The sequence below is a fragment of the Columba livia genome, chromosome Z, assembly GCF_036013475.1.
Source record: "Columba livia isolate bColLiv1 breed racing homer chromosome Z, bColLiv1.pat.W.v2, whole genome shotgun sequence".
Lineage (NCBI taxonomy): Eukaryota > Metazoa > Chordata > Aves > Columbiformes > Columbidae > Columba > Columba livia.
The window spans coordinates 68,098,832-68,125,459 of record NC_088642.1 but is presented as its reverse complement, the minus strand read 5'-3'; the positions used below and the strand labels follow the sequence as shown (position 1 = coordinate 68,125,459).

Here is a 26,628-nt window from a genome sequence, read left to right as displayed (position 1 = left end):
CCTTGTCCTATCATTGTTTGCCACTGAGAAGAGCCTGGCTCCATCCTCATGACACTCACCTTTTATATACTTATAGACATTAATAAGGCCTCCTTTTCTCCAGGCTAAACAGCCCCAGTTCCCTCAGCCGCTCCTCATCAGACTTGTGCTCCAGACCCCTCACCAGCTTCATTGCCCTTCTCTGAACTTTCTCCAGCACCTCAATGTCTTTCTTGTAGTGAGGGGCCTAAAACTGAACACGGGATTCCAGTGTGGTACATTTTCCTCCTCCTCATGCACCAACTTTGCATGGTAGAGAGAGCATCCTGCAAGACACAGTTTTCAGGAGGTCTGCATGGACAGGGTAACCCCAGGGCAGTGCTGGAACATGGACACCAACATGGGACACTTTGTGTTCTGTTGTGACTGAGCTACAAGAAACTCCCTTGTGAATGACTTGGAAGCCTCACATCTCTTTATGCCATCCATGCTCCTGACTCACCCCCTGTATCAGAACCTTCCAGTATCTGCTCTGCTACCACCACCCTGCTGCTTCTTTTGGGGCTGTTAAACCTGCCCCACCTCTCTGGAGGTACCACGTAATCTTCAGCAGACACAGGGGAGGAGCCCTAGAGCAAAGTGGTAACTCAAGGGATAAGCAGAAAGGCAGCAGAGATGACCATGTACCCCCAAGTTATATTCTAAGAAATGAACATGCATGAAATTTCAAACTCTGGAGCTTCCAAGGACCTAGAGAGACGACCTGCAGAGAACAAAGGCTGTACATAAAAACAAACCAAACCAAACCAAACAAACAAACACAACAAAAAACTGGCAAAGACTGGAGGCAGGCCAGTAAAAGCCTCTGAGGAGCTGCTCTGTTCAAGGGCAAGTCAGAGATGGGATCATATCTGTCATGAAAGTCAGCCAGTTCCCAGAGGACCTGGTCATAGACACATTGTTGGGTTCTCCTACCAACCCTGGAGACAGTCGGAATTCATTGGGTGTTAGATTAAGGCACTAGGATCTCACCAGAGCATACGTAGGGTATCTCATGGAGGTAGTCTGGATATGCTGGTAGAAGCTAAATCCCACATACTCTGGCACTGAGTGTGTTAGGAACTGGCCAAAGTGGTGACATGTCCCTGGTCTAGTAGAACTGTTATGCACAGGTATAACCTTAAGCCTTTCTGTGCCATCCTGGTACGAGAAACTCTGAAGGCAGTTTGCAGTGGAGGCCAGGATTCCCACCTCATCTCACATGTCAGAAGCTGAGGAAGACTGGCCTGGAGATCCAGCCATTCAGACTGCAGAGCAGGGAGCAGGATCTCAGGATCAAAGCCATTGTACACGAAGAAGCTTCCCTTTTGCATCTATACTGGCCCCAAAGATGATTCTACAGAGACAATGTGAGCCTGCATGCTATGCAGGTCTGGAGCTGCAATTGGTGACTGGGAGCTGGGAGCAACCATGAAAGGACATCCTTCTGCATGAGCAAGGGACCAGCTGCGTCTTCCCACTGGTTTTACTGGGCCTTCCCACTGCCATCCTGCTTCATGAGGGAAGTGGTTTGCTCATAGCCTTGATAGACCAGGTACTGGACCAACGAGTCATTGGGAAGTTCTCAACAGGCAGAAGCCCTTGCTTGGAGTCCCAGCGTGGATTCATCACTGACTGGATTTCCCAGGAAGTGGGTACAAACCTTGGACAGGTCACACATCTTGTCACTCTCCACCCTTGGGTGTTTCCAAAGCGTAATGATGCCACAGCCGTCCCAACCTTGTGCAGTAGGCAGTCCTGCAGCAAGAAGGACTGGAGATGGAGGTCCCTACCTACCAGCAATGCTAGGGTCCAATGCAAACACCTTTCAAACAGCGTATGCCCCATTTCAGTCCTCGCAAGGGGTCCTCAAGGACCGACAACACCTCGTGGCATCTCACCCTGGGAAACACCAGTGAGGCGGTGCCACATGCTGCCCTGTCATGCAGCTTCTCTCTACAGGAGGTCATCTAAGTCACAGTCTAGCAGCAATAAATGTAAATTTCCTATCTGAAGTGGAATTATTTGCTGTATAAAAGCACTAACATGTTTTGTAACCCACACAGTGGATCCTGGGCAGAGACTCGCACACCTTTGCACTCTGATAAGGAGAATATTATTACCCTACTAGTGGCCTGGACAGATAAGAGGTTTTGGGCGGGCAGTCTACATTTTTTTCAAACTCTCATTATGCTACACCAGTATCTCCAGATGCCGTTCTCAGGGAACTAAGCTGCTTTCTATTTAAAACTGCAAAGAGCCATGGAGAGTTTGGGCAAAGATCATGCTTATTCGGACTCTTCCCTGCCACCATCTGCAGCCCGCGAGGAGTATGCTGTGCCAGGTAATTATGAGACCACTCCTAACCTGAGTTTTCAGAGAGAGGAGGGAATGATCTTTGTCACTGGTGGTTTCTAAAAAATGAGTTAATAATTACCAGGTGGTGCTTGGGGGATGGAAGATGCACATTCGACTGCAGTGGATGTGGCTTTTTCAGTGTCACGTTTCAAATCAGAAGGGCAGAAGCACCTATAAAGGCTTTTTGACTCAGACAAAGTCCCTCAGGCAGCCTGTTTGCAGACTGGTAATACTCTGTCACTGTTCTCTTAGCTTGATGGATTTCTTTTTTCTTTTAATTTCATCCCTGTATCTTTGTGTCCTCTGCTAAATAGTTTCTCATCGGGGGCAGATGTTTTACTGTGACCTTTCCGGTCAGGTGCTAGCAGGTGACAGACAGCTTTGGAGCAGCTGTGGGAGTGTTCTCTTGGACCAGATAGAAGTGAATAAGGGGCATTTGCTACCTGTGCAAAACAATTTACTTATGGTGGGTTGCAAGCAGCTAAAAATGCTTTTACAGCTCACCAGATATTCTGAATGGGAAAGTAAGTTACCTTGGCTGCAAAGCGATGTGCAAGGGTTTATGTACTTCAGCGGTTAAACTGAAGCCCTGTGCAGATCCTGCTGCTGCAGCTTGTAACCTCATCTTCCCAGGCAGCTTCCTTCCTTTCGCAATGGGGACAGCAGAGTCATGTCCGGCTGCCTGTGCCCCGCTGCCCCCGACGCTGCTTCACCCCGGGGAACAGCCTTCCGTTTGGGGAACCTCTGCCCGGCTGTACATTGAACACTCCAAGTGCTGTGGTTTTCTGTCTCAGAGGCTGACACCATCTCTGGTCATGCCGAGATGCCCTTGCCAAGACTTAGATACATTGGCGCTGCTGTTGCGGGTGGCCTTCACATCTATATCACATACCGCTGTGCCCCTTCTCTTCGGTCTGGTTAGGCTGGAATTTTTTTAGGAGAGGAGCCATCTTCTCCTGTATGGACCTATCATGCTCAGAACAAAGGGGGTTCCCAGAATTACTGCACAAAAAAAAGGCAATAAAATAACAGAAAAAACAATAGGCAACAACAGAAAGTAGGAATTTTTAATTATTATTATTTTGTCGTTGTTATTATTAGACAGCACTTGGAATACCATGCCCAGATTTGGGCAACTCAGACAAAGGCATACAGGGATGAGTCCAGTGCAGGGCCACCAAGACTGTGAAAAGCTGAAGAATTTCACACACGAGGATGACCAGAGGAAATCAGCCTTGTTGAGCCAGAAGAGAAAGATGGGAAGGAGATGTCATTGCAGTCATGCTCTAACCAGGGCTAAAGAGAAGGGAGAGACAGTCTGTTTTCAGGGGTGCACAGGGAAAGGACAGGAGGCACCAGGGGCATGTTGCAAACACGGCTGGATAGAAAGGAAAAAAATTAAGCAAGAGTGGTGTGAGGACCAGAGAGGTGGGTTCTGGGGCATTCCCAGCTTCTCTGGACAAGGTCCTGGACAGCCTGATACAATCATAAAGTTGGCCCTGCTATGACGAGTACATTGGAACAGAGACCAAAAGAGATACTTTCCAAGCTACATTTTTGCAAGATTAATTACTAGAAGTGTCTTGTATAAAGACCTACTTTGGGTAGAGGTTGGTTTGTGCTGTCTGTTTTGCTTTTTTCTGTACTGGACTATGGCTTTTCTCACGTTTAACAGAGATCTAGGATACAAGAGCTGTAGTTCCAGCTCAGCCTTGGAAATGCTTCTTACCTTGCCGGTTCTCCCAGCTGGACAAGGGAATGACAAAATGACCATCCTTCACTGGTTGCACCTAATACTCTAGTGTGAGCTGAGGCTATTTGTGGAAGCAGCCGGATCTGATTATATCTGGAAGGAGCAGGTTGTAGTTCTGCTTTTTCGTTGTATGAGTTTTGTTGAAATTATGAAAATCAGCAGTGTATGCGTGGGAAGAGTCCCCTCTCCCTCCAGGGCCCAGAGAAGTGATGCTGCTCCTGAACAATGCCCTTTGTTTCAAGGGAGTGGTCTCGTGCTACTTGATCTAAGCCAGGTCTTTATTATCACAGGCTGGAATCCAAGCTAGAAAATTCAGGGCTGACTGGATCAGCAACCACAAGACCTATTGCCACATCAAGGATGCTGTCTGTTAAGACAAAGACACGGGTGAGGAAGTTCAGTGCTGGCTTCAGTGAAGTCCAGGAATTCATTCATCAGGGTGTAGATGGGTGAGATGTCTTTGCCTCTGCAGCCAGTGGTAAGGGCGCAACTTATCTTGGCCTATGGAGCCAGTGTACAGGGTGACTGGGACCTGGGGGATGACTCTCCTGGTGGCTGTAGGTAACTTGCACATCTTGCCCAGATGGGTCTTCCTTACAGGAGTCAGTCTATCTTTAGCCCTGCCATGGTCTTCTTCATAACTGCAGACCTGCTTGGGGCTGCTTATATAGTCTTTGGGACCAGTCTCCTCACCCGCAGCAGTTTGTACTAGCCCTGTTCTTGTCTCTGGTTAGTTCACCATCTCCTACAGGGTCTTGGCCCAATACACATGAGCATCTGTGTATTGGGAAAGCCTGTGCTTGCAGGGTCACCCCCTCACACCTACGGAGCTGTCTGTAGGTTGTAGGGCTGGCTGTTCTACAGGGCAAGGCTTTCTCCTTAGTTAGTTAAGACAAGTGTATTCATTGTTGCAGCTGCCAGTTGCAGCTGTCCAGGGGAAAGGATAACAATGGAGCAAACACAAAGAATTATCTTGCAGCCTATAGTGACATCTGGATGAGGAATTTCATAGAATCACAGAATAATTAGGGTTGGAAGGGACCTACTAGAGATCATCTAGTCCAATGCACCTGCTAAAGCAGGTTCACCTAGAGTAGATTGCACAGGAATGTGTCCAGGCCAGTCGTGAATGTCTCCAGAGAAGGAGACTCCACAACCTCTTCGGGCAGCCTGTTCCAGGGCTCTGTCACCCTAAAAGTGAAGAAATTTCTCCTCATACTCAGATGGATTTCACAGTGTCGATAAGGCCCCAGGTCCTTACAGTGCTGAGCAGGTTGGACAAGGGTCACCCCATGGCTGCAGCAGCAGGAAGAAAACTGCACCTGGAAATAATTAGAGTAACTTTCAGTGCAGGAGCCTGGGATCTTTAGGTGGTGTGTTATCAGATCCTACCCACTGAAGCTGAACTGGAAGTAAAGCACCCAAGCAGTTTTGGATCAAGACCTGCTTCATGACACAAAGAACATGGCCTCTGGCATCAGTGCGCTGTCCCCAGGCAGGGAGGGCTGGCATCGTCCCTTGGCCAGGATGTCATTTTAACTCAGTCTGTCCTTGTAGATGTCATCATCACGCGCCGCTTGAGAGATCGGGAGCTGCTCCGGAAAAGAAAAGCGGAAGCCCAGGAGAAAGACTCAATTCAGTGGGTTCTGAGGTAAATCTTGCTTATGTAATGGAGTCATTCTCTTGGTGCACTTAACCCGAGCCCAGGCATGGCAGCCCAGCCCCTCCATCTTTGCACAGGGACAGAGCTAAGCCAGGCCCCATCAGTTTTAAATGGGGAAAGATGACCTCCAGGTGGTAGCTGCTGAAGGTCTGTGCAGGTGTTGATGGGCAGAGATGGATGGTGGGTTACGTAGGTGGTAGTTTGGGTGGCAAGAAACTCCAGTGTGAGACGGGGAAAAAAGGTGGTGCCCAAGATCCTGCCCCCTGCTGTGGCCAGAGGACGCTGCTGCACAGGGCTGGGGAGGAGGGCTAGAGCTTCTGCTGGGATGGACTGGGTTGTGGTCACAGTCTGGGGCCAGAAAAGCAGCCTCAGGGCAGGAGGGAAGGTCTTCCATCCTATGCCCAACTCTTGACCCCTGTGAAATCCCCCTGGCAGGGAGCAGGAGAAAACCAAACGGCAAAGGAGAGGCAGAGGAGCCAGGCGAGGACGAGGCCGCCAGCTGGTGGTGGAGCCCAGCCTGGAGCCAGAACCGGAGCTGGACCCCCAGCCTGACCCACAGGAGGAGGCTGAGCCAGCGCCATCCAAGACAGCACCACCTGAGCCAGTGCATCAAGAACAGCCACCCATGCTGACCATCCAGGACCCAGTCGGCGGGATTCAACTGGGAGCAGTGGAGGGCGAGCTAGCAGCCAGGAGCCAGGATTTTGCGGGTGAGCTGCCAGAGAGCTGCTGGCCCCAGTGGGGCTCGGGGAGCAGTGCAATGCCACTCTCAAGGACTGTCAGCCAAGGCTGCCCACCTCATCAACCACCAGCGTGTGGCACCACTAGGGCACGGGTCCCTACACCACTAAATGTGACTTGGGTAGCTGTGAAAGGATGGAGGGGGTGTCGAGGCTGTGGGGGCAGATGCTGCTCTCCAAGTCATGGGGAGTGATAAAAAGCCCACTGCTGTCCGTAGAGTCATTGGCATGGGGTCTGTGGTCCCTGGTCCTAAATATCTCCTTGCCTTAAGACACCTCTGTGGCTCTGCTAAGAGCCAGATTAGGGCAGAGATGCTGTGAAGAGAAGATGTGGTCTCTCGAGGCTAGAGCTGGCCAGGGAGAGCTAAAGCCTGCATACATACTGTCCACAGTCCACCCAGTTTAGGGTCTGACACCAGTGTGGGAGGGAGGGAAAGGTAGGCACCAGGGCAAGGTGAATGTCTGCAGAGGACTACCCCTTTGGGAGCCGCCAGGACTGAGACACAGAGGACACTAAGCTGGTCTGAATGGCAGGTTGCCATCTGGGCTCAGGAAATCCATTTACAGCTAATGTAGCTTGGGCCAGCAGGAGTTGTTCCCAGATCTGGCTTGGGCAGAGGACAGCACATTTACTTTAGTGGTCAATGGGCCAAGCATGTAGGTGCCCTCAAAACCTAGAGAACCTAGGATCTGCTTCAGAGGAGGTGAACATCCTCTGACCCCTGATTACAGCAATGTCTGTGCCAGGGGGCAAGAAGAGGCCTCTCACTGCAACATGTGCAATGCCCTCGTGCAATGGAAAACAACCATTCTGCATCCTGGGGACTGGGGCTGACTGAGGCACACCACATCAGTCCAGCTTCCAGCCCTGAGATCTTGAAACGGCCAAGCATCAGGGCTGTGTTTATTTGCCTCCTGCATTTAAACCGACAGAGGCTTTACCCTCCCCAACGCCCCTCCACAACCCCTGGGACTGTTGTGTCCTGTGAAAAGCGGGCAGCACATCAGGAGCTACCTAACATCATAGGCAGTCACAGAATCCTGACCATGGGGGCTTTAGTATGGCATGGAGGGGTAACGCACAAGAGTTCCCCCAGTATGCAATGATCCGTCTCTTACATGCTTTACAGGTGAAGAGGAGGTGCTGAAAGCAGCAGAAGGGGAAATACCAGAAGTTTTGAATACTCCTCTGGAAAATGACTACCAGGATAATGAATACCTTCTATTTTGATTTTCACACACCTTCAATTTGAATTTTCTGGGGATCTTCTTTGTTTGCATTGTTTTGTTTTGTTACGTTATGTTTTGACTCCTGCCTGACAACCTCTGTACTGCAGAGTGATTTTGACCAGCTCCTTCTTTGTGAGCAGTAAAGTCTACACTCTTCTGGTCACTCTGCTTTTTCTGCTTCTTTCAGGTTAGGATGAGGGGGAATGCGGTTGCTCACACAAACACAGTCCTTCGGGAGCCATCTGTTGCCTCTGGCTTGAGAGCCCCCCTGCCAAAAGGCTGTTTTGCCTGGGTGGTGGTCCCACGGAGGGCTGCACAGTGCCTCGCCATGCTGCAGTTTGAGCACACAGGCAAACATCCATCTGCATTTCTGAAAGGCATTACTGACTTGCAGAAATGCAAGTGGCATTGCAAAGCTGAAAGCCACTGTGATTTTTATCTGGCTGGAGCTGCCTGGCTTGGGTGTTTTCCTGCACAGGCTCTTGTGTTATCATCTTCAGTATGAAGTCTTTCTCGTGGTCTGTTTTCCTGCCTGGTAAACACCTTGCTTTCCTAAAGCCCGAAAAGCATTTTCAGTTTCTGGGCAACCTCACCCCGACCTTGCTGAGCCATCCATCGTGTTAGGCAATTAAAAGATGGTTGAAAACAGCTGAGTGTGACAGCCTGAAACTTGGCTGAACTTTCGTCAGGGAAATGCCATCTGGGGCAAAGACAGGATGTACCCTGCACAGCTGCTGTGTCCCTGGCTCCCCAGCCATGCACCCAGGATTTCTCCTGAAGCCAGGAAGGAATGGGTCACCCTCTGTCTCTTCCCACATTTCAGCTCTTGTGGTGCCTCATGCGTGGCAGGGCGTTGGTTCTTCTACATTCTTGAAATATTCTGACACAGGGGGTCTTTCTCCTCTTGGAGTGGAGGTCTCTCTTGCTGTTATCTGACATACCAAGGGCCTGTCTCCCACAGCACAGGGCTGGCCAGGCCCTGAGGTCACCCTCAATTTGGGGGATTTATGGATTTCTTGTGGCTTTGGACATGTTGCTGCTGCTGTCTCAGAGCCCTGCAGGATCTGTGTCTCAGCAGATGTGACATCTCACCAGTGACACCAGTAACACTATCTCTCCAGTGACAGGACGGACATCACTGACTCCCGCCCCTGCTTTGGTCCCAGGGATGTCACATGAGGGGCAAGCACTCATGAGCTCTTAGCATAGTCTCCCCACTCTGAAATCCTGGCGTGATCTCTGCAGCTCCAAAGTACTTGACGTGTATCAAACCAGAAAGCCTCCAGCAGCCCCATAACCAAGCAAATGCAGCCCATTCCCCACAGGCAGCTCCCAGAGGGATGGATCTCTCTGCGCAGGTATCCTGGCATTGTTTTAGTCTCCACAGATATTTCAGCTAACACAAGGCTGCAATCTCCCCTTCAGTGACTGATAGCAGTGGGGGCAGTGAAAGATCTATCACCTTCTGCTATGAGCTACCCAAACCTCACTCATAATGCCAAATACCTAAAGAATAACCAGAGGGCCTCACAGAAGACTTGCAGCATGGAGGGAGGTATATCTGGGGACTCCAGACCATGCCGTTGGGTGAAGGCAGCTGAGGCTGCTCTGGCCCAAAGGGAAGCCAGAGGCAGGAGGCCCTGTTATGGTTGAGCACCATCACAAAAGCTGTGCTGTGGTCCTCCTGTGGTCCTGCCCACTTCCACATCTGCAGACATTTAGGCTTGCCTGGTTCACAGAGCTCTTTACATTTTGGGGAGAAGCAACTTCTGGGAGGCTTTAGACTCATCTCACAGCCCACATCAGACAAGGAAGGCACAAAACAGCTGCGTTCCCCCTTCTCCAGTGTTGAAGTGGAGCTATAGGAGGTGTCGAAGGCCTGGCAGGGTGAGGTCTGTGCAAACACAGAGCAACATTCATTGCTGAAACACACATGGGCAGTGGTGCCAATCCTGTGTCACAAGGGCTGGGGAGCTTCCCATGGGCAGAGACTCATAGGAGCCAGAGAGAACACTTCTGTCCGTCTCTGCAGAGATGCCTTTGGTGGCCAGGAGGTCCTGGATTTACTTTGGGTACCACATGCTCTGTCTCAGAGCTACTGTCACTCCACTGGCTTCTTTGGCAGCTGGTAAGAAAGGAGTGCCTGCAAGCAACAAGCCTTATTGCAAAATAACCAAAGGAAAGATAAAGCCTGCCTTATCAGCACTTTCACCTGCAACGCACCGTTTCTTTCTCACACGAGAGGACAGATAACAGAGCACTTGCTTATACAGATGGGGTTCAGGTGCAAAGCTGGACGTGTGGGTGGTCCATGTGAACTTGCTTTAGCAGGTGGATTGGACTAGATGATCTCCAGAAGTCCCTTTGAACCCCAACCATTCCGTGATTCTATGTTCATCCCCAAGGTGGGTCGCACTGTCCAAATGGAGCTGGGAGCAGCCTGACAAGGGCAGCTGTTTCTAGGGGAGGGATGCTGCTCTTTTGCAGATGCAATGCATCAACTTCTCCCTCCCTCATTCCTGTCTCACAGACAGATGCCTTTACCCAGACCCATTAAGAGTGTTCAATAAAGGAAATTTTCATCCTCTATGATAACAAGCAGGGTCTGGCTTGCACATAAAGGGGAACGCTGATATGGGGTCAAAGACTTTTGATGGACTGCAGCCTTCTCAGTGATGCGGAGATGGTGGTGGGTGCAGGGTAGTGTTTTCTGAGCTATGGGGCCAGCAAAAGGAGCTGGCTCAGTGCCTGACACAATGTTCTCCTCTTTGCTGTGCTGTCTGGTGAGAGGGCTGCAAGAGGCTCTTTCAGGATGCTCTGATCTGCTACGTGAGCCATGCAGACTAAGGCAGGCATGCTGTGATATGCAGTGAATACGACCACTATGATTGTCTCTTCACTCATGAGGTTGGTATTTGTTAATGTCAACTGGGCCAGGCTGACCCAGCTCACCCTGCTGTGAGCTCATCTCGGGGACACAGGTCCTGTCCCATGTTCTTGCACAGTGTGGGGAGCCATCCTGAGGGCTGACAGCCATGAAAGGACAGCTAAAGAAAAGGAAGTCATCATATACAGGAGAACCAGAGCCCCCTCTGGCCACTGCCAGTTGCCTTCTAATATCCTTCCAGGAAATTTGCCTCCAGCTCTATAGGAGAAGAGAGTTTTTTTGGTTTGTGAATCCTGGGTTCCTGCTTCTCAAATTGCTCTTGTGAAACAGGGCCCCCTGCGTCTGCAGAAAATCAGAGGTCATTTGTGGCAGGCTATTTCTCACCAGCCATATTTTGAGCTGGGAAGGTTTTCTGGTCCTCAGCAGAAGTGAAGGCATAGCTAAGCTTCAGCAGAAAGAAGTGGGCAAGCAACTTACAGCCAGAGGCAACTAGAGGACAAGGAAAAGCCGTTCCACCCCACAAGAGCCTAGTCTTGCAGAGATAAGGCAATTTACTAGTTGATTTACCAATATTGACTTTAAGCAGTAAATCCTGGTGACAGTAAATACCCACTCCCTCTTTGGCAACCATATCCTGCTCAGAGCATGTTAGCTTTCATTCTTGCTGTTCTGTGTTCACCATTTAAATAAATACCTCACTAATACTGCCAGGACTGCCACAGGTGGAGCTGTGTGCCCAGGGGCTCAGCAGTTCTCCACCAGCTGGCCTGGCTCTCCTGTTTCACCAGAAAATCATATAACTGTAAAAAAAAGGTTAAATGGGAAGAGGTTGCTGGAGATCTTGAATCCAGCCCCTGCTCAAAGCATGGCTAGCTCTGACAAGACTGCTTAGGGCTTTTTGTAACCAAGTGTTGACCATGTCCAGGATTGGAGATACCCGTCTCTCTGGTCCCCATCCTAGCGTTGCCCCACTCCCACTGGAAGGATTTTCCTCATGTCCAATCAGAATTTCCCTTGTCACAGCTTTTGCTCCTTGCCTCTTGCCCCATGATGGTCCACTTCAGAGATGACCCCAGCTCCTCCTTCTCTGTAAGCCTCTTTAGGACTGCAAGTTAGACTCCACACTTGCCTCCTCCAGGTGAAAAAACCCAGTTCCTTCAGCCTGTCCTATGCTTCGTCTGCCTATCTTGATGGCCTCAGCTTAGCCTCAGTTTAACAGTGTCTTCCTTGTACTAGGTTACCCTAACCGGACCCGGTATTCCAGACGTGCGCTCATCCACATCAAGCAGGGGAAATGGCCACTTGTCTCAGCCCACTGGCTGGAATCCGTCCATCAGTGTGGACTTGGGGCTTTTGAGGATGGTTGTGCCTTTGTCTCCCTGAGACAGAAAATGTGAAGAAACCGAGACATGGCTTGTGATCTGAGCTTCGTAGCCTTAATAACAATTCCCTGAAAAGGGGATCTTCTTCTGTGCCATCTTCTGTGCACATTATCTTCCAAGTAATTTGCTAAAGCACTGAATGTGGTTTGAGAGCAGAATTACATGCCCATGGAGATTACTGCTCGTTTGTTGAAATGTTTAAGCGCAGACTGAAGTTGCAGCTCTAGCTAAGCATTACATTCTACACAACAATTAGCCAACAGCTCTCAAGTTCCCAAAGCTGTAGCTTTGCATTTCCAGCGGGAAACAGCTCGAGCAATGAACCGGAAAGCGGCCGGCCGACCCCGGCGCGCAGCTCCAAGGACTGTGCATGTAGCCAGCGCCGGGTGAGCCCCCGGAGGAAACGCGCGGCCCCCCTGCGAGGGCGGCTGGTGCCCGGCACAGCGCTGGAAACCGCAGCGGCCGGCCTCCCCCGCACCCGCGGCCGCCTCCCCCGGTCCCGCGGCCCCGGCACGGTCCGGCAGTGCTCTCTAGCGGCAGCACCGGCCCAGGGAGGCTCGGGAACCGACCGGGGGGCTGCACCGGGAACAGCGCAGCGGGGCGGCGCGGCGGGGTCGGCATGCCCGGGGGCGGGAGAGCGGTGTCCGGGCTCTGTCCGTGTGCAGGGATGAACAGCCAAGCGACGCCCTGGCCCCGTGGAAATTATGATGGGCAGAGGGCGAGAACAGCACTCCTGTGAGAACAGGCTGAGAGAGCTGGGGTTGTTCAGTTTGAAGAAGAGGCGGCTCCAGGGAGAATTTATTGCAGCCTTTCAGTACTTAAAAGGGGCAGGTAAGAAGGATGGGGACAGACTTTTAGCAGAGCCTGTTGTGATAGGACAAGGGGTGATGGTTTTAAACTAAAGGAGGGAAGATTCAGGCAAGACATGAGGAGAAGGTTTTTTCTATGCAGGTGGTAAAACATTGGCCCAGGTTTCCCAGAGAGGTGGCAGATGCCCCATCCCTGGAGACATTCACGACCAGGCCGGACAGGGCTCTAAGCAAACTTATCTGGTTGAAGATGCTCATTGCAGGGGGTTGGACTAGATGACCTTTGAAGTTCCCTTCCAACCCAAACTATTCTGTGATTTTACAGTTCTATGAACACATCCTGCTAGTGGCTGCATTGGCAGGAACAGGAGCAGAAAACCACAGCAGGGAGTTGTGTATTTGTGTTGTTCACCATGGAAGTGTTTTGAGGGTGATAACCCCACCAAAACCCTTTCCTACAGTGCAGCAAGGTGAACATTTGTCCTGGTGAAGAGCGATGTATGTGATTTTCCTCACCATATTTCACCTCTGGTGATGAATAGCAGGGATGTGGTGGCTGCTAAAGATGAGGAAGGCACCGCATTTTTGTGAATGTTTTGCTCTGTTAGAGATGGAAAGGTGAGGATTTGTTTTGTAACAGTGTTAACGGTGTTGCACTGCTGGCACTGTTCAAGTCTAACTCCTGTGTGGCAGAGGGGTAGTATGTCGTATGTTTGCCGAAGTGGGAAGGCTTGAAGCCGGTTGTCCTGGTTGCTTCGATTGGGGCTTTCTTCTGCTTTTTCTCTAGGAGGGAAGGGAAGGAGAAAACCTCCATGAAGATAAAACGTGAAAGAGGTGATGCAAGAATGAAAACTGTTCTTTGCAACATGACCTTTTTCTTGTTTTGGTTTGGGGTTTTTTTGTGGTTGTTGTTGTTTGTTTGTTTTGTTTTGTTGTGTTTTAATTAATGTTCCCTGCATAAAGGTCCAAGCCCTGAATCATCCTCTGCTTCCTCCATTAATAAAGACACCAATATTTACAGTAGGACTCCAGGGACCCCCCCATGGCAGTGTGGGACCACTCACTAGACATCTGTGGCCAACTCGGTCATTACTGCTATTACCTGAAGAATGGGGCCACAATGTGAAGTCAGCCTTCATACAAAGCCATGTGAGGACATCTGGAGAATGTGAGGTTTCATGTGAACACCCCAGTCCACTTTTCTTTCTTGTAGCCAAACTCCATCCACTACAGTGCCCAATGCTCCTGGAGGTACTACGTGAATGGCAAAGGGGCAGGGCCTTCAGTGCTTTCTGTTGCATTTTTTGGGGGTTTAGGATAATTATCCCTGTCAATCTGAAGTGCATTTGCTAAAAAGCTTTTTTTATGAAGTGTACAACTCAGACCCTCCTGCACCATTGACTGTGGTCAAGGAAATAATTTACATTGGTTCACTTAGTGAAAGAAAAGTCTGGTCCCCCATTCTATTGTTAGACCTCAGCAACTACAAGCTCAGCAAAGTCTTTCAGGGAAATTTTGTATCTCCCTTCTGCTTCTCCTTCCCACAGAGCTGGCATTTAGGGCTGTCAGGATCCCACACTGATGGAAACTCTCACATACAGGGCAACATTCAGATTCCTCCCATCCATGTTTCCTTTTGTTTGACAAAGTCACACATAGCTGATCGCTGGTCAGCAGAAAATCCACGGTGAGAGCTGAGGAGCTGAGATTTCTGCTGCCTCTCTGTGTTTCCCCAGCCTCCGGCCCACAGCAGGGACTCTGAGCTGGTGACAGTGGACACAACCCTGGCAGAAGAACCCCCTTCCTGGGCTGCATCTGTCTCACAGCCCCAAAACCTGCCCACTGGCAGCACACACCAGGCCACAACAGAGGCAGAACCCAAAGACACAACAGAAAGTACAAACTTGGCACACATCAAGAAAGTCCTCTGCCAGACATCTGGTGGGGGGTCCCTTGGTTGTGACAGTAGATAGGACCGGGGCTTAAAGGTTGACTGCAATATGTTACCATTCAGAAGCAATAGCTTTGTGTTGATCTCACAGTGAAGAGGATTGGAACTTGGCTGGTCTTCTTCTGGTCTGAACTGATTTTTCACTTGCTTGACTGTGAAACCAATCAATGGTCAGATAACTAGCACCTGCATTTGTTTTCACCTATACTGGTAACAATTATTTATTCTGTGACTCCAAGGCAACATCATGGGCCTCAGCCTATTGTAGTGGTCAGTTGCTCCTTGCTGCAGGAGTGAAAACCCATGTTATTTGAATAAAGGCAATTTTAGAGAAAACAAAGGAGAACAGAAAAACAAGACACAAATTTAGGAACCATTGAAAAACAGCATACATACAGAAATAACTTCAAGTGAACCTCAAGAAAGAGAAGGAAGAAATCATCACCATCAACACTGCATGCCTCCTGATGAATATAAGAAAACCTTCACCAGGAACATCATGATCTGCCTATTGAAGACATCAGGATGCCGGTAACTTGTTGGAAGGTCCCCCTCCCCCCACTCTTGCAGCCGTCAAACTCAGGACACAGGCAGGGTGAACAGAACATTAAGAAGCAGGAGTAAATAGATACTTTAGAATTTTGTGTGTGTGTGTATGGCACTCTCAGCTGCATTACAGAGGTTTTCCTGTATTAATTTAGACTAGGAGACTAATAATTGAAAATATTACATTGTTAAAACTTTTGCATTCAATAACGATAAACCATTGGCTTCCACTTATAGCGTTCCCTTTTCTGTCTGTAACAAGGAATGGACAGAGACAGAAGTTGGGAAGAGAAACAGTTCACACTGGCACATCTATGCCTGCTGCTTAAACAGCTGGACTGGGATTTACCCCACTACAGCAGTCAAGCAAGGGGAATGTTTGTTGAGCCATATATTTTTTTCCTTCCTTTTCCTACTCATTCTCTCCGCACAATGAGAGGTTTGGGTCACTGCTCCAGATTTGAAAATAGCTTGCAGAAATAACCCCAGCTTCTAGGCTTGGCTGATGCCACCATCTCCCACCTTGACTTCTTGGCCTCAAACAGGGAGAAGACAAATTCAGACATGAGGAATTGCGAAAACAGCTCTGCTGCATCATACAAATCATCGAATAGTTGAATCATAGAATACTATGGGATTGGAGGGGACTTTCAAAGGCCATCTAGTCCAACCCCCCTGCCATGAGCAGGGACATCTTCAACCAGATCAGGTTGCTCAGAGCCTTGTCCAGCCTGGCCTTGAATGTTTCCAGGGATGGGACATCTACCACCTCTCTGGGAAACCTGGCCCAGTGTTTTACCACCCACATTGTAAAAAATTTCTTCCTCATGTCCAGCCTGAATCTCCTCTCCTTTACTTTAAAACCATTACCCCTTGTCCTATCACAACAGGTCATGCTAAAAAGTCTGTCCCCGTCTTTCTTATCTGCCCCTTTAAAGTACTGAAAGGCCGCAACAAGGTGTCCCTGGAGCCTTCTCCAGGCTGAACAACCTCAACTCTCTCAGCCTGTCCTCCCAGCAGAGCTCTTCCAGCCCTCTGCTCATTTTTGTGGCCTCCTCTGGCCCCTCTCCAACAGGTCCATGTCTTTCCTGTACTGAGGACTCCAGAGCTGGACACAGGACTTCAGGTGGGGTGTCACCCGAGCAGAGCAGAGGGGCAGAATCACCTCCCTTGACCTGCTGGCCACTCTGCTTTTGATGCAGCCCAGGATATGACTGGCCTCCTGGGCTGCGAGTGCACATTGCCGGCTCATGCCCAGCTTTTCATCCACCAGTACCCCCAAGTCCTTCTCAGCATGGCTGCTCTCAATCCCTTCATCCCCCAGCCTGTGTTGGTACTGGGGGTTGTCCCGACCCAGGTACAGGACCTTGCACTTGGCCTTGGAATCAGGGCTCCAGGCTTACAACAAAACAAGCATGTGAAGCAATTCTTTATGCTGACATGGGCCACTGTACCCCCACACAGCAGATTCTGTACAGTTAGCCCCTCAACAAGCATGAACCTTCTTGCGATCACACTAGTTCACATCCAGGCACTGCATGAGTGGGACATCCTTTCCAATCACTAATGCTGGCATTGCAGTTCTAGGTAACAGATGCAGCTAAAGTCCATGTCCAGCTGTGCAAACTGACCTCTGACTACAACTCAAAAAGCTTTGGACTCTGTCCAAGCTATTCCCTCTGATCAAATGGCAGCTGCCTCCCCCACCTACTCTTTCTCAAAAATTTGATGCACTTGTTGTCCTCTTCCAAAGGCACATAAATCATACTTGCAAGTCCCAAAACTATTGAAGAAGGTCTTCCTATCTGCTCTTTGATAACTTAGCAGATTAAACTACCTGTTTTCACCTCATTCATAGCCCTCCAGGCAGCTTGGGCTGTTCACAGGGCACCAGCTGCAGAGCTCACTTTCCCTCAAAACCCATCGCAAAGTTGGTCACCACCCTCTCAGCAGAAGGGTCAGCATCTGCCACTGTCTTAGCCATGTGCAAGCCAGATCATTGCCCTGAAGAATGGATTTGCCCTTAAAGGCCTGTTACACCTTCCATTAGCTACAGTTGTTTCTTGATGAATTGTTCCCACAGACGTTGCTGCTACACAAGGTGCACACTGTGTCAGCTCAGGGCTGTGGGAACTCCATCTCTGCAGCCAAAAAACCTCACTGGCCTGGGGTGCAAGAAGCAAGACCAAGCATTACAGGTTCTGCTTCCACAGGACAGGCAACACAATATTGTCTCCAGAAGTGAAACCTTCTCCAGCTGGCCTGGCTTCATGCTGGAGCAATCAGAGAGTAATTAATGCCAGGTATGATTCCCCTGCCCATCTCTTCAGTTTGTGTTCCTATCACAGGTAGTAAACTCAGCTTCTCTACCTGTCTCTTATTAGCAGAGGCACCTCGGCGGACTGCAGCTTCATGCATTGATGTCTGGGGCACACTTATGGCCTTGACAGGAGAACTTGACAGCAGGCTGGTGACTTGGGCAGTTGCAGAAGTTTGGTAACCACCTCTGGCCTGGCCTTGTCACCCCTTCCCTCCTTCTGATGTCTTCAGCAACCCTAGCAGATGAAAAAAAGCCAACGTATGACAGACAAAGGAAAATGCAACATGGTGTGTATCTTGCTCTGTATCATCGCTCTCCTTGTCTCAGGAGCACAGGGAATGCTTGGAAAACTCAGAGAGACACTTAATTACAAACAACAGGACAAATATTTATTTCCATTACAAGGAAAGTACAAGAGTAAATACAAAAAATCTCCAATACATAACAAAATGTTCTCCTAGGCTGTAATAATCCCAGCTCTTTCCCAAAGTCATCACAGGGCATGACCATTCCAGAACTCAGGCAGAACAGGAACCAAGAGACTCTGTCTTTTGAGGAATGAGCACTTTCAAGGCCCTTCTCTCTTCTCATCAGTGCTTACACTTAGTGTTTCCTACAGGGTTATAACCCAAACCTATTGGATTGATCTCCAAGAAATCAAAAGACTAGTTTGAACTTTAGACTAGCTTTGCTAAAAGGAAGGCCCTCATATATTTACAATAAAGCTTCCAGCAATCAAAATTTTCCTTGGTATGGACAGTGCTTGAGAATTACAAGCAAAGTGCCAGCCAAAAATACATTGAGATACAAATGTTTAACATATCCCCATGGCACAAGCACGCATTGGGATCCAGTTGTCTAACATATCCCCATGGCATATCCCCATATCCTCACACACAGGCCCAACCCCACAGCTCCCTAGGGATGGGACAACTGTATCTTCCTCTGATAGTGGTCACACAATCGCTTGAGACACATAGCCACATGCACAGGGTCAGCACGTCCTGCTGCCATAAGGTAGAGCCTGGACAGACCTGGAATGAAAGTAGCATCCCCTCAAGGGTCCATGTAGCTCTTCACTGAAAACAAAGCTCCTGCCCAGCATTTACCGCTGCTTGTGGCTCAAATTTAAGCAGTTCATGGCCATGTGTCTCAGGTCCTTGACGCAGCAGGCTCAGCACTGCACCTGCTGCAGAACATCTACTACATAGGTATGTCTAGTTTCCCTAGTTTGTAGGTATAAAAGATCTGAAGAGAAATAAGAATAAGCATCTAGACCTTATCTGCAAACAAAACACAAGTGAACCTTCTCAATTTCTGCTTTCTGAGTCATCAAGATCTATCACGCATTTCCTCCAGCCACTGAGTTTTGCTTCCTGAACTTGCTGCAAATGCTATCTGAGGTCAGGAGCAGCTTACACAAGACATATATCATCACTGGTATCTGTTTCTTTCAGACTGAAATTTAGACCAGCACCAGAGCTGGAGCAGAGAATAAGACCAGGTTGAAGTAAGAGGAACAAGGGCCAGGAGGCTTTTAGGCTCAGGAAAATGATCCAGTCCACATTGATAACTGCTCCTACAGGAATGAAGGAAGGCATTAAGAGGCAGGAAAATTCCTCTCCCAGCTGCCCCCACACCTGAAAGAGGTCAGCATGACTTGCTAGCAAAGGGACACAGTCCAGTCTTTGCAAGCGATGAAAGCAGGGCCAGCAGGCATCAGTCAAAAGAGCTGACACAGCAGGCCTACAGCCTCTCTTGCAGCTGGTGAAAGAAGAAGTTGGGAGAGGAGCTAGTGCAGCTGCCAAACAGACCTGCCTTGGGCTGGGGCAGCCAAGCCACAGCAGCAGGACTCTGCTCTCTCCAGGGTGGAAGCAGTTTCTAGACATGCTGGGACTGGGAAGGACATTGAAAGAGACAATGCAGCTCTTCAGGGGGGAAAGCAAAGAAGGGAAAAATCTGATTCACCTCAGCACCAAACAGACGTGTATGAGGTCTCCACTCACCACCTGTGCCCCTATTGACAGCAATGCAATCTCCCCAGCTCTGTGTACAGGCAGCAGAGCTCCCTGCAGTACCACAAAAAAGTCCTCATGGACAAGTGGCAGCAGTACCAGGCCCAGCCTCCCAATCCATGAGGTGGCTCACCCATCACATGCTATCCTGACCACCCTGAGAGAGGGATGGGTGCCTTGAATCCAACACTCACCTCCTACCTCAGAGCCACATGGAAAGCAGACATACAACATCCCCTGTCCACCTACTGCAGAAGGCTTGAGCCTCCTCCACCCCAAACCATGCTATGGGGACACCCAACCACCTTCCTGCTCCACTCCATTTTCTCCCTTTCATGTCTCACTCGAATACCTGGACCTTAGCACCCAAAGAGGGCATGGAACCTACATCTACACAAATACTATCCTGCTGAGGACTCTATCTGAAAAGTCTTCCATGGATCAGAAGGTACAGGTGTTTTCATGGGATCAGAGCTCTTTTCAGCAGAGCACAGCAGCAGGACAAGAGACAACAGACATGAAATGAGGCTAGAGAGGCACTGAATGGATACAAGGAAACTTTCTCCCCATGAGGATAGTCAAGTTGCCAAAAGAGACTGTGATGTCTCCATCCTTGGAGGTTGTTAATACTCAAATAGGTAGCCCAGAGCAACCTGGTCTGACTCATAGCTGACTCTGCTTTGAGCACAAGGTCAGAACAGAAACTTCCCAAGGTCTCTTCCCACCTGAGTTATACTATGATCTGCACCCTTCTGTGGTGCGGACCCTGGTGTACGCGCATCCTCTCTGCTCTTCTAAAACTCCTTCTGAGGTTCTAGCTGCACTTTCCACCTACCTCTCGGCGTTCAAGGCCCCACCAGGCTGCAGTACCCCTCACCAACCTCCTTCTGGCCCTGGTCACACTGGCTCCAACCTATACAGGAAAAAAGGAGCTAGGTGAGGAGATCTGGAGAATGGCAGGGCTACATCTGCTCCACGTCTGCTCGCAGTCCCAGGCAGAGCCCTGGGCATCTACCAGCTTCCTGGGCCCCTTCTAAGGGTGGTGGGATCTTTTGGGATGGATTTCCTTGAGCTTCCCCATGGATCCATTTTCAAGCCTTCGCCTTTCATGGCTGTTCCTATCAGTTGTCCCCTCTGCAAATTTTCCTTCAGCCTTTTCTCCATCCTAGGAAAGCTTGAAAGGGGAGCAATCGAAGATGAAAAGGCACCATGTCCTGCCTCTTTCACTTGTTTCAGGAAGGAAAGTTTTCATCCATACATGCTGATTTCTCTATGCTATAGACAGAGCTGGGTGGAACTTAGGATCAAAGTAATTTCAGACGTAAGGACCTCCATGGATCTCTGGACCAGGTCTCCACTCAGAACAGGTCCAAATTAAATGTGGGATCCAACCCCAAAGCCAGATAAGGTCACTAGGTTCTGTCCAATACAGCTAGGAAGACCTCCATGGGCAGAGATCCCATGGCCTCACTGGGTCCCTCTTCCAGGGGCTGAGCATGCTTGTGGCAAAAGTCTTTATACTTCCAATCCCACCATTCTCCCACCTCTGCAGCACACAGCATGACCCCTAGAAGAATCCAATTTGCTGCAACCCCAACATCCAAACCTTTCACAGCCCTGACCACGTTGGCGTTGGTGCAAAGTCTGGCACTCATGTGGTAGCCCTGCACAACATCAGGGACATGCCACCACATTAGTGCTACGCATCCCACTTTTAGAGCTTTGGCTGCAAGATGCTGGGGAATGCTTCCCCTTGCCTCCTCCCTCCCTCATCCCAGCAGACTTTTTGTTCTGCAAATAAAATCATCGGCGGAGAGATTTTTACAAGTGAGGTCTTCCCAGATAGACCAGGGGCCCGGTTGGTGCACCAGGAGGGGGCAAGCATGCCAGGAAGCTTCGAGCACTTGTCCCAGGAAAGGCAGTAGAAGAGGAAAGGGCTGTTTGCCCCATCCAGGCACTTGGGAGTCCCCAGGGCTTCTCTGGCTAGACTGGACCGGGCTGGGCAGTCCCCCACGACTGGCGGCAGTGCTCCTCACCAGGAGCCCCGGACAGGTGGTGGAGATGCAGCCCAAGGTCCTCTAGCATCTTCCTGGGCAGTCCCCGATTCAGCGGCACCAGGCGAACACCGCAGCGCGCCTCTCTCCCGGGCTCCGGTCCGCGCCGTAGGGCCGCCCGGTCTCGCCCGGGCTGGGTCAGAGCGCCGGGACGAACCTATCCGGGCCGCCGGGGTACGTGCCGTGCCGCGGCCCGGGGTCGGCGGCGCTCAGCTGCCCCCCGGCTCCGTAGGTGTGAGGCAGCGGCGGGTAGGGCGCGGGGGAGTGGCGGCCGTAGAGCCCGGCGGGGGCGGCCGGCGGGGCGGGCGGCGAGGCGGGCAGCACGATGCGCCCCGACGGCGCGTACAGCTGCCCCGGGCCGCCCGGCGCGTAGGGCCCGTGGGCAGAGGGCAGGGGGCTGTAGGTGTGCTGTAGGGCGGCGGCAGCGCAGCCCTGCGCGGGGAAGGCGGCGGCGGCGAAGGCACAAGAGGCGGCGGCGGGGGCCGGGGGCAGGTCGGCGGCGGGTGGCGGGGCAGGCAGCGGGAAGAAGCGGCAGGGCGCGGCGGGGCGCTCGGCGAGGAAGGCCGGGTAGGTGGAGAGGTCGCTGCGCTTGAAGCGTTTCCTGCGGCGGAGGAAGGAGCCGCTCTCGAACATGTCGCGGGCGTGGGGGTCCAGCGTCCAGTAATTGCCCTTGCCGGGGCGGCCGGGCTCCCGCGGCACCTTGACGAAGCAGTCGTTGAGGGTGAGGTTGTGGCGGATGCTGTTCTGCCACTTGCGGGGGCTGTCGCGGTAGAAGGGGAAGCGCTCGGTGATGAAGCGGTAGATGCCGCCCAGCGTCAACCGCCGCTCGGGCGCCTGCCCGATGGCCATGGCGATCAGGGCGATGTAGCTGTAGGGCGGCTTGCCCCGCTCCGCCGGCCGTTTGCGCCGCCGCCGCCCGCCCCGCGCCCCCGCCGCCGCCGCCGCCTCCTCCCCCGGCGGCGCCGCGTCCACCTTCAGTGGCAGTGGCGGCGGCGGGGGGCCCGGCGGCAGCTGGCTCTCGGCGGTCATACGGCCGTCGGGGCGGCTCCGAGCCGGGCCGAGCCGAGGAGGCGCAGCGCGGCACCGCCGCCGCTTTTATGCGGCGGTGTCCGGCGGCTTCGCGCCCGGGCGGCCGGCACTCCCCCTGCAACGCCCCGTAGCCCGGGAGGCGCGGGCAGGGCCGGGCGTGCCGCCGCAGCCGCGGGCAGGGGCAGCACCCTGCGCCGGCACCCCCCGCCCGCCCCCCTCCCGTGGTCCACGTCCCAGCGCCGTCGGGGCGCCACGATTCCGCGGCCGTCGAGTGCGCGCAGGTCCGGCGGGCACCGAGCGGAACTGGGGCGTCTCCGGGGTACCGGTGAAGGGGGCTCTCGGTGTCGGGCATTTCAAGCGCCTTTCCCCGTAAGGTTCGCGGCCTTTGGGGCCGGTTCGGCTGTCGGCCGGTGGGGAGAGGTGAGGGGCCGCCGCCGCCGCCGGGGTTGCTGACTCCGGGCAGTGCTGCCCATGGAGCTCCATGCTTTGCGGTAGTGAAGCAGTAGAAACGAATTAAATGTGCAGACTGGAGCCCTCAGCTCCAGTCCCCAACAGCGATTCAGCACTGAGCTGGGCTCCTGTGGTCCTGTTTTTCCCCTGTTCAGACCTGCTTTTGTCCCCGATTGTTGTACCACAGGACCTCCAGGTACATGATCCTTCCAACCATGAAGGATGCCAGGCTCTCCATGGGCTGCTGTTGGGACATACTTACTTTCAGCTCCCTCCTGCTTGCTCAAATACTGGGGGCTGAGAATCTGAGCCCAGGGCCGTGGGTCAGAACACATTCCATAAGCACACCCAGCTAGCAAGAAACACTTGCCCAGGGCTCATACCCCTGTAGCACCCACCTGCAGGGCTAAGGGCAGCACAGCCTCCTTGCCTGTTGGCATGATGATCCTTGTAGCCAGAGCATAAATGGAATGGCAGGAGGTCCTAGAGGTGGGATGGAAAGGGTCAGTGTGTGCATGCAAAGGCAAGCATGGACAGGTATGTGGGTGTGCAAGGGCATTGATGTGGGGCTGGAGATGTGCAGGAGAGTTCATGGGTGTGCATTGACATATGGGCATGCATACAAACACATGCCAGTGTGCACAGGTGTGTGGCTGGGTCCAAGGCATAAGTGTCCACAAGTATGCGGGAATGGCTGTGGGCAGATGTGTGTGCAGAGGAATGGGTGTGCAGAGAGGTGGATGCTCACAGGTGTGCAGGTGCTGTGCATGGCTGTACAGCTGATCCTACCCATGTCTTGGTGCCTCCTGCCAGTTCTCCCAAAACTCATGTCACCAGTGCACTGCTGAGTCTATCTGTGTGAGAAAAGCTTTCCCAAAGCCCTCTTGGCCTTTGCACAAATGGTATTTAAGGGAGCAAGGGGAGGTTGGAGACATTCATCTTAGTGAAACAGCTCCCTTGGAAGTTTCTGACAAAGTTGTTTCTCTGCTTAGTAAAGATCAGTGTGTGTGAGGACCTATTTGCACATGGCAAACAAACCCCAGCCTTAGTTTCTAACTAAATAAGGGAACTCAGTATTCTTTGGCCACCCTCTTCTTCGTGCAGCTTCCCAGTGATTTGGGAGGTAGCAGAATAAACTGCAAAGTGGCACTCTCTGAGAACTCAGGTGTGTGGTCCCAGTAGCTGGATGCAGACGTGTGGCAGTATTTCAAATTGCAAGCTGCAGTTTGTGCCACAAGAAAAATCAGCCTGACACACTGACACTCATATTCTTGAAGTACACAAAACACTGGGGCAATATTGTCCTGGAGGAACCAAGAAACTGACGCCTTCAGCACGGAAGAAGAGCGGTGAAGCTGCCTCACCTGCAATGCTCTGCCCTCTGTCTCACAGGAAGCTGTAGCTGGAGATTAATTTTTTTATCAGATTTTCCTAAAAGCAGCTGCATACTTCAGTCACCTCTGGGGCTGCGGGTCTCTGAGCCATGCCAATTCCGTGCCTCCAGAGGGCAAAGTCAGATCGTGCTTCACTTAGCACTTGTCAAGGATGGGGAATGAAAGAGGAGTGCGCTGAGGTGGGAAGGTGTACTGAACAGCTGCTTTTGCCTCCCTGCTGGTGATGGAAACCCTTTTCCAGGAAAGCACTTTCCTTGGCAGAGCCCAGCACGCAAGCAGAGCGAAATGGATACCCAAACAGTATGTGGTGACTCTCATCCCTTCTCCTTTCCTCATCATGCAGGTTAAGCTGTAGTGCCACTATTTGAGAGTGAAGTGGGAGTTTATAACTTGGTGGCCTGGAGACTATTTTCAATCTGACATGATCATCAGCCTATTTCGAAAGATTTTCAGCTCTCCACTGAGGGAGCAGGATTGCATTTTAAGCACTCACGTCTCTTTTGAGTACCAGTTCCCGTGGGCAGGGAGCTATGGGAAACATGAAACTCAGGCTTACCCAGGTGGATCTTAGACTACAGACCTCCTCCATCTATAAATCAAAGCAGTGCCTGTTGCTGGAGCAGAAGAGTTTGTGCTTTTCATGTTTGCAAACATTTTTTTTTCTCTTTAAAAGATTCAGCTACACTGGAGGAGGGACAAAGATAAGTAAAATGCAGAATACCATGCATTGATTAAACATTTGGGGTTCACAATGCAAAAGAAAATATGTGATGTCTATGGGAATATAAGCCATACAAAAGCTATAGCTTGGACTTTCTTTTGGTCCCTGGGACAAAATTTAGAGTCAGCATTTTTTTCTGTCTAAATTTCCCAGTTCAGATCCTGCCTATACTAAGATCTGCAGCCTTCATCTGAGCAAATGCTCACTGATCTTGAGATCAGGCACTGCAGAGTGTACCCTGCACAGTGGCATTGTGCCTCGGCCCCTCAGGACTGGAGTTCGCTAGTACCAATGGGTGCCAGAGAATTACCCCAGCCAAAATCCCAACTGCTTGGATCTCCAAGATCAATTTCCACCCATGGAAAAAAAATCTAGTCCTTTAGAGTTCATTCTCCACTCAGTTGCTCCCATATTACAAACCGCATCATCTGGATCCCTCAAGAATAAACTACTGGGGAGCCCTGCTCTCCGTTAGCCCTGTGACCTGAGTGTCTTCTCCCACCTCAAACAAAACAGAGGGAAACAGACAATAAATGTGTGGACAGCCCCTTCAGGTGCAGCACACTCATAGTTTTGGTTCCACCATCAGAATTCCTTTCCTCTTTGAAGGGAGGAAATATTTTGGTTTGCCTCTGTGTTCCAGGAACAGCAGAGCTGCATTTAATGTGCCTCAAGTCAAGAGTTCAGCAGCGCCAAAATCACAGATCAGATTGGCTGAACGCAAATGAAGTGAGATCACATACCCCATGGCACAGCCTGCGCCACAAGCTCAGCTGACTCTGCAATGGGACAGCAAGTTTGGGTTTTTTATTGTCTCTGTGCTGGGTGCAAGGACTTTGCTGCTGGAAGTGTGGAGAGCATCACAGACAGACACTTCATGACACTTTCTGACAAAGGACCCCTACCTGCAGCTCATGATTAAGATCTGAGAGGAGATCACAAGCCTGAGTCTCTTGGAACAAGATGGGTGATAGAGATACTTCATTCACTTTCAGAGCATGTGTCTGCAAAGAAGTGTCCAAAGTCACTGGACTTAAGACATCTTGCACTGACTGGAGTTAGTGGGAAACAGAAGCAGATAGGTGATCACATGGACTTTGGAAACACTTTATATCTGGAGTGTGACATGAGGATCACGATAGAGCCTCTGAAGAAGAACTGATGTGCAGCTGCCACCTAGAGTTCAGCCACGTGGCAGAAGAGGCTGGAAAGACTAGTGGGATGTCTTCATTGCATACTCTAATCAGATGTTCACGTGGCTCGCCTTGTGGGAGCAAGGTTCCTGGTTGCTTATCATCTGTCCTGTTT

General features: G+C 51.1%; 2 protein-coding genes across 2 annotated transcripts; one reads left to right on the top strand and one right to left on the bottom strand.

The window, feature by feature from the left end:
* The first annotated feature begins 2,169 nt into the window (after positions 1-2,169).
* On the top strand, positions 2,170-7,925 carry HEMGN (hemogen). Its single transcript, XM_005514564.4, has 4 exons — positions 2,170-2,362; positions 5,687-5,780; positions 6,228-6,502; positions 7,663-7,925. Exons 1-4 carry the CDS (start codon positions 2,281-2,283, stop codon positions 7,761-7,763), a joined length of 552 nt encoding a protein of 183 aa, XP_005514621.2. The 5' UTR covers positions 2,170-2,280; the 3' UTR covers positions 7,764-7,925.
* A 10,099-nt stretch (positions 7,926-18,024) lies between these two features.
* Positions 18,025-22,857, bottom strand: FOXE1 (forkhead box E1). Its single transcript, XM_065046283.1, has one exon. The coding sequence runs from the start codon at positions 22,753-22,755 to the stop codon at positions 21,865-21,867; it is 891 nt and encodes a 296-aa protein (XP_064902355.1). The 5' UTR covers positions 22,756-22,857; the 3' UTR covers positions 18,025-21,864.
* Positions 22,858-26,628: the final 3,771 nt, after the last annotated feature.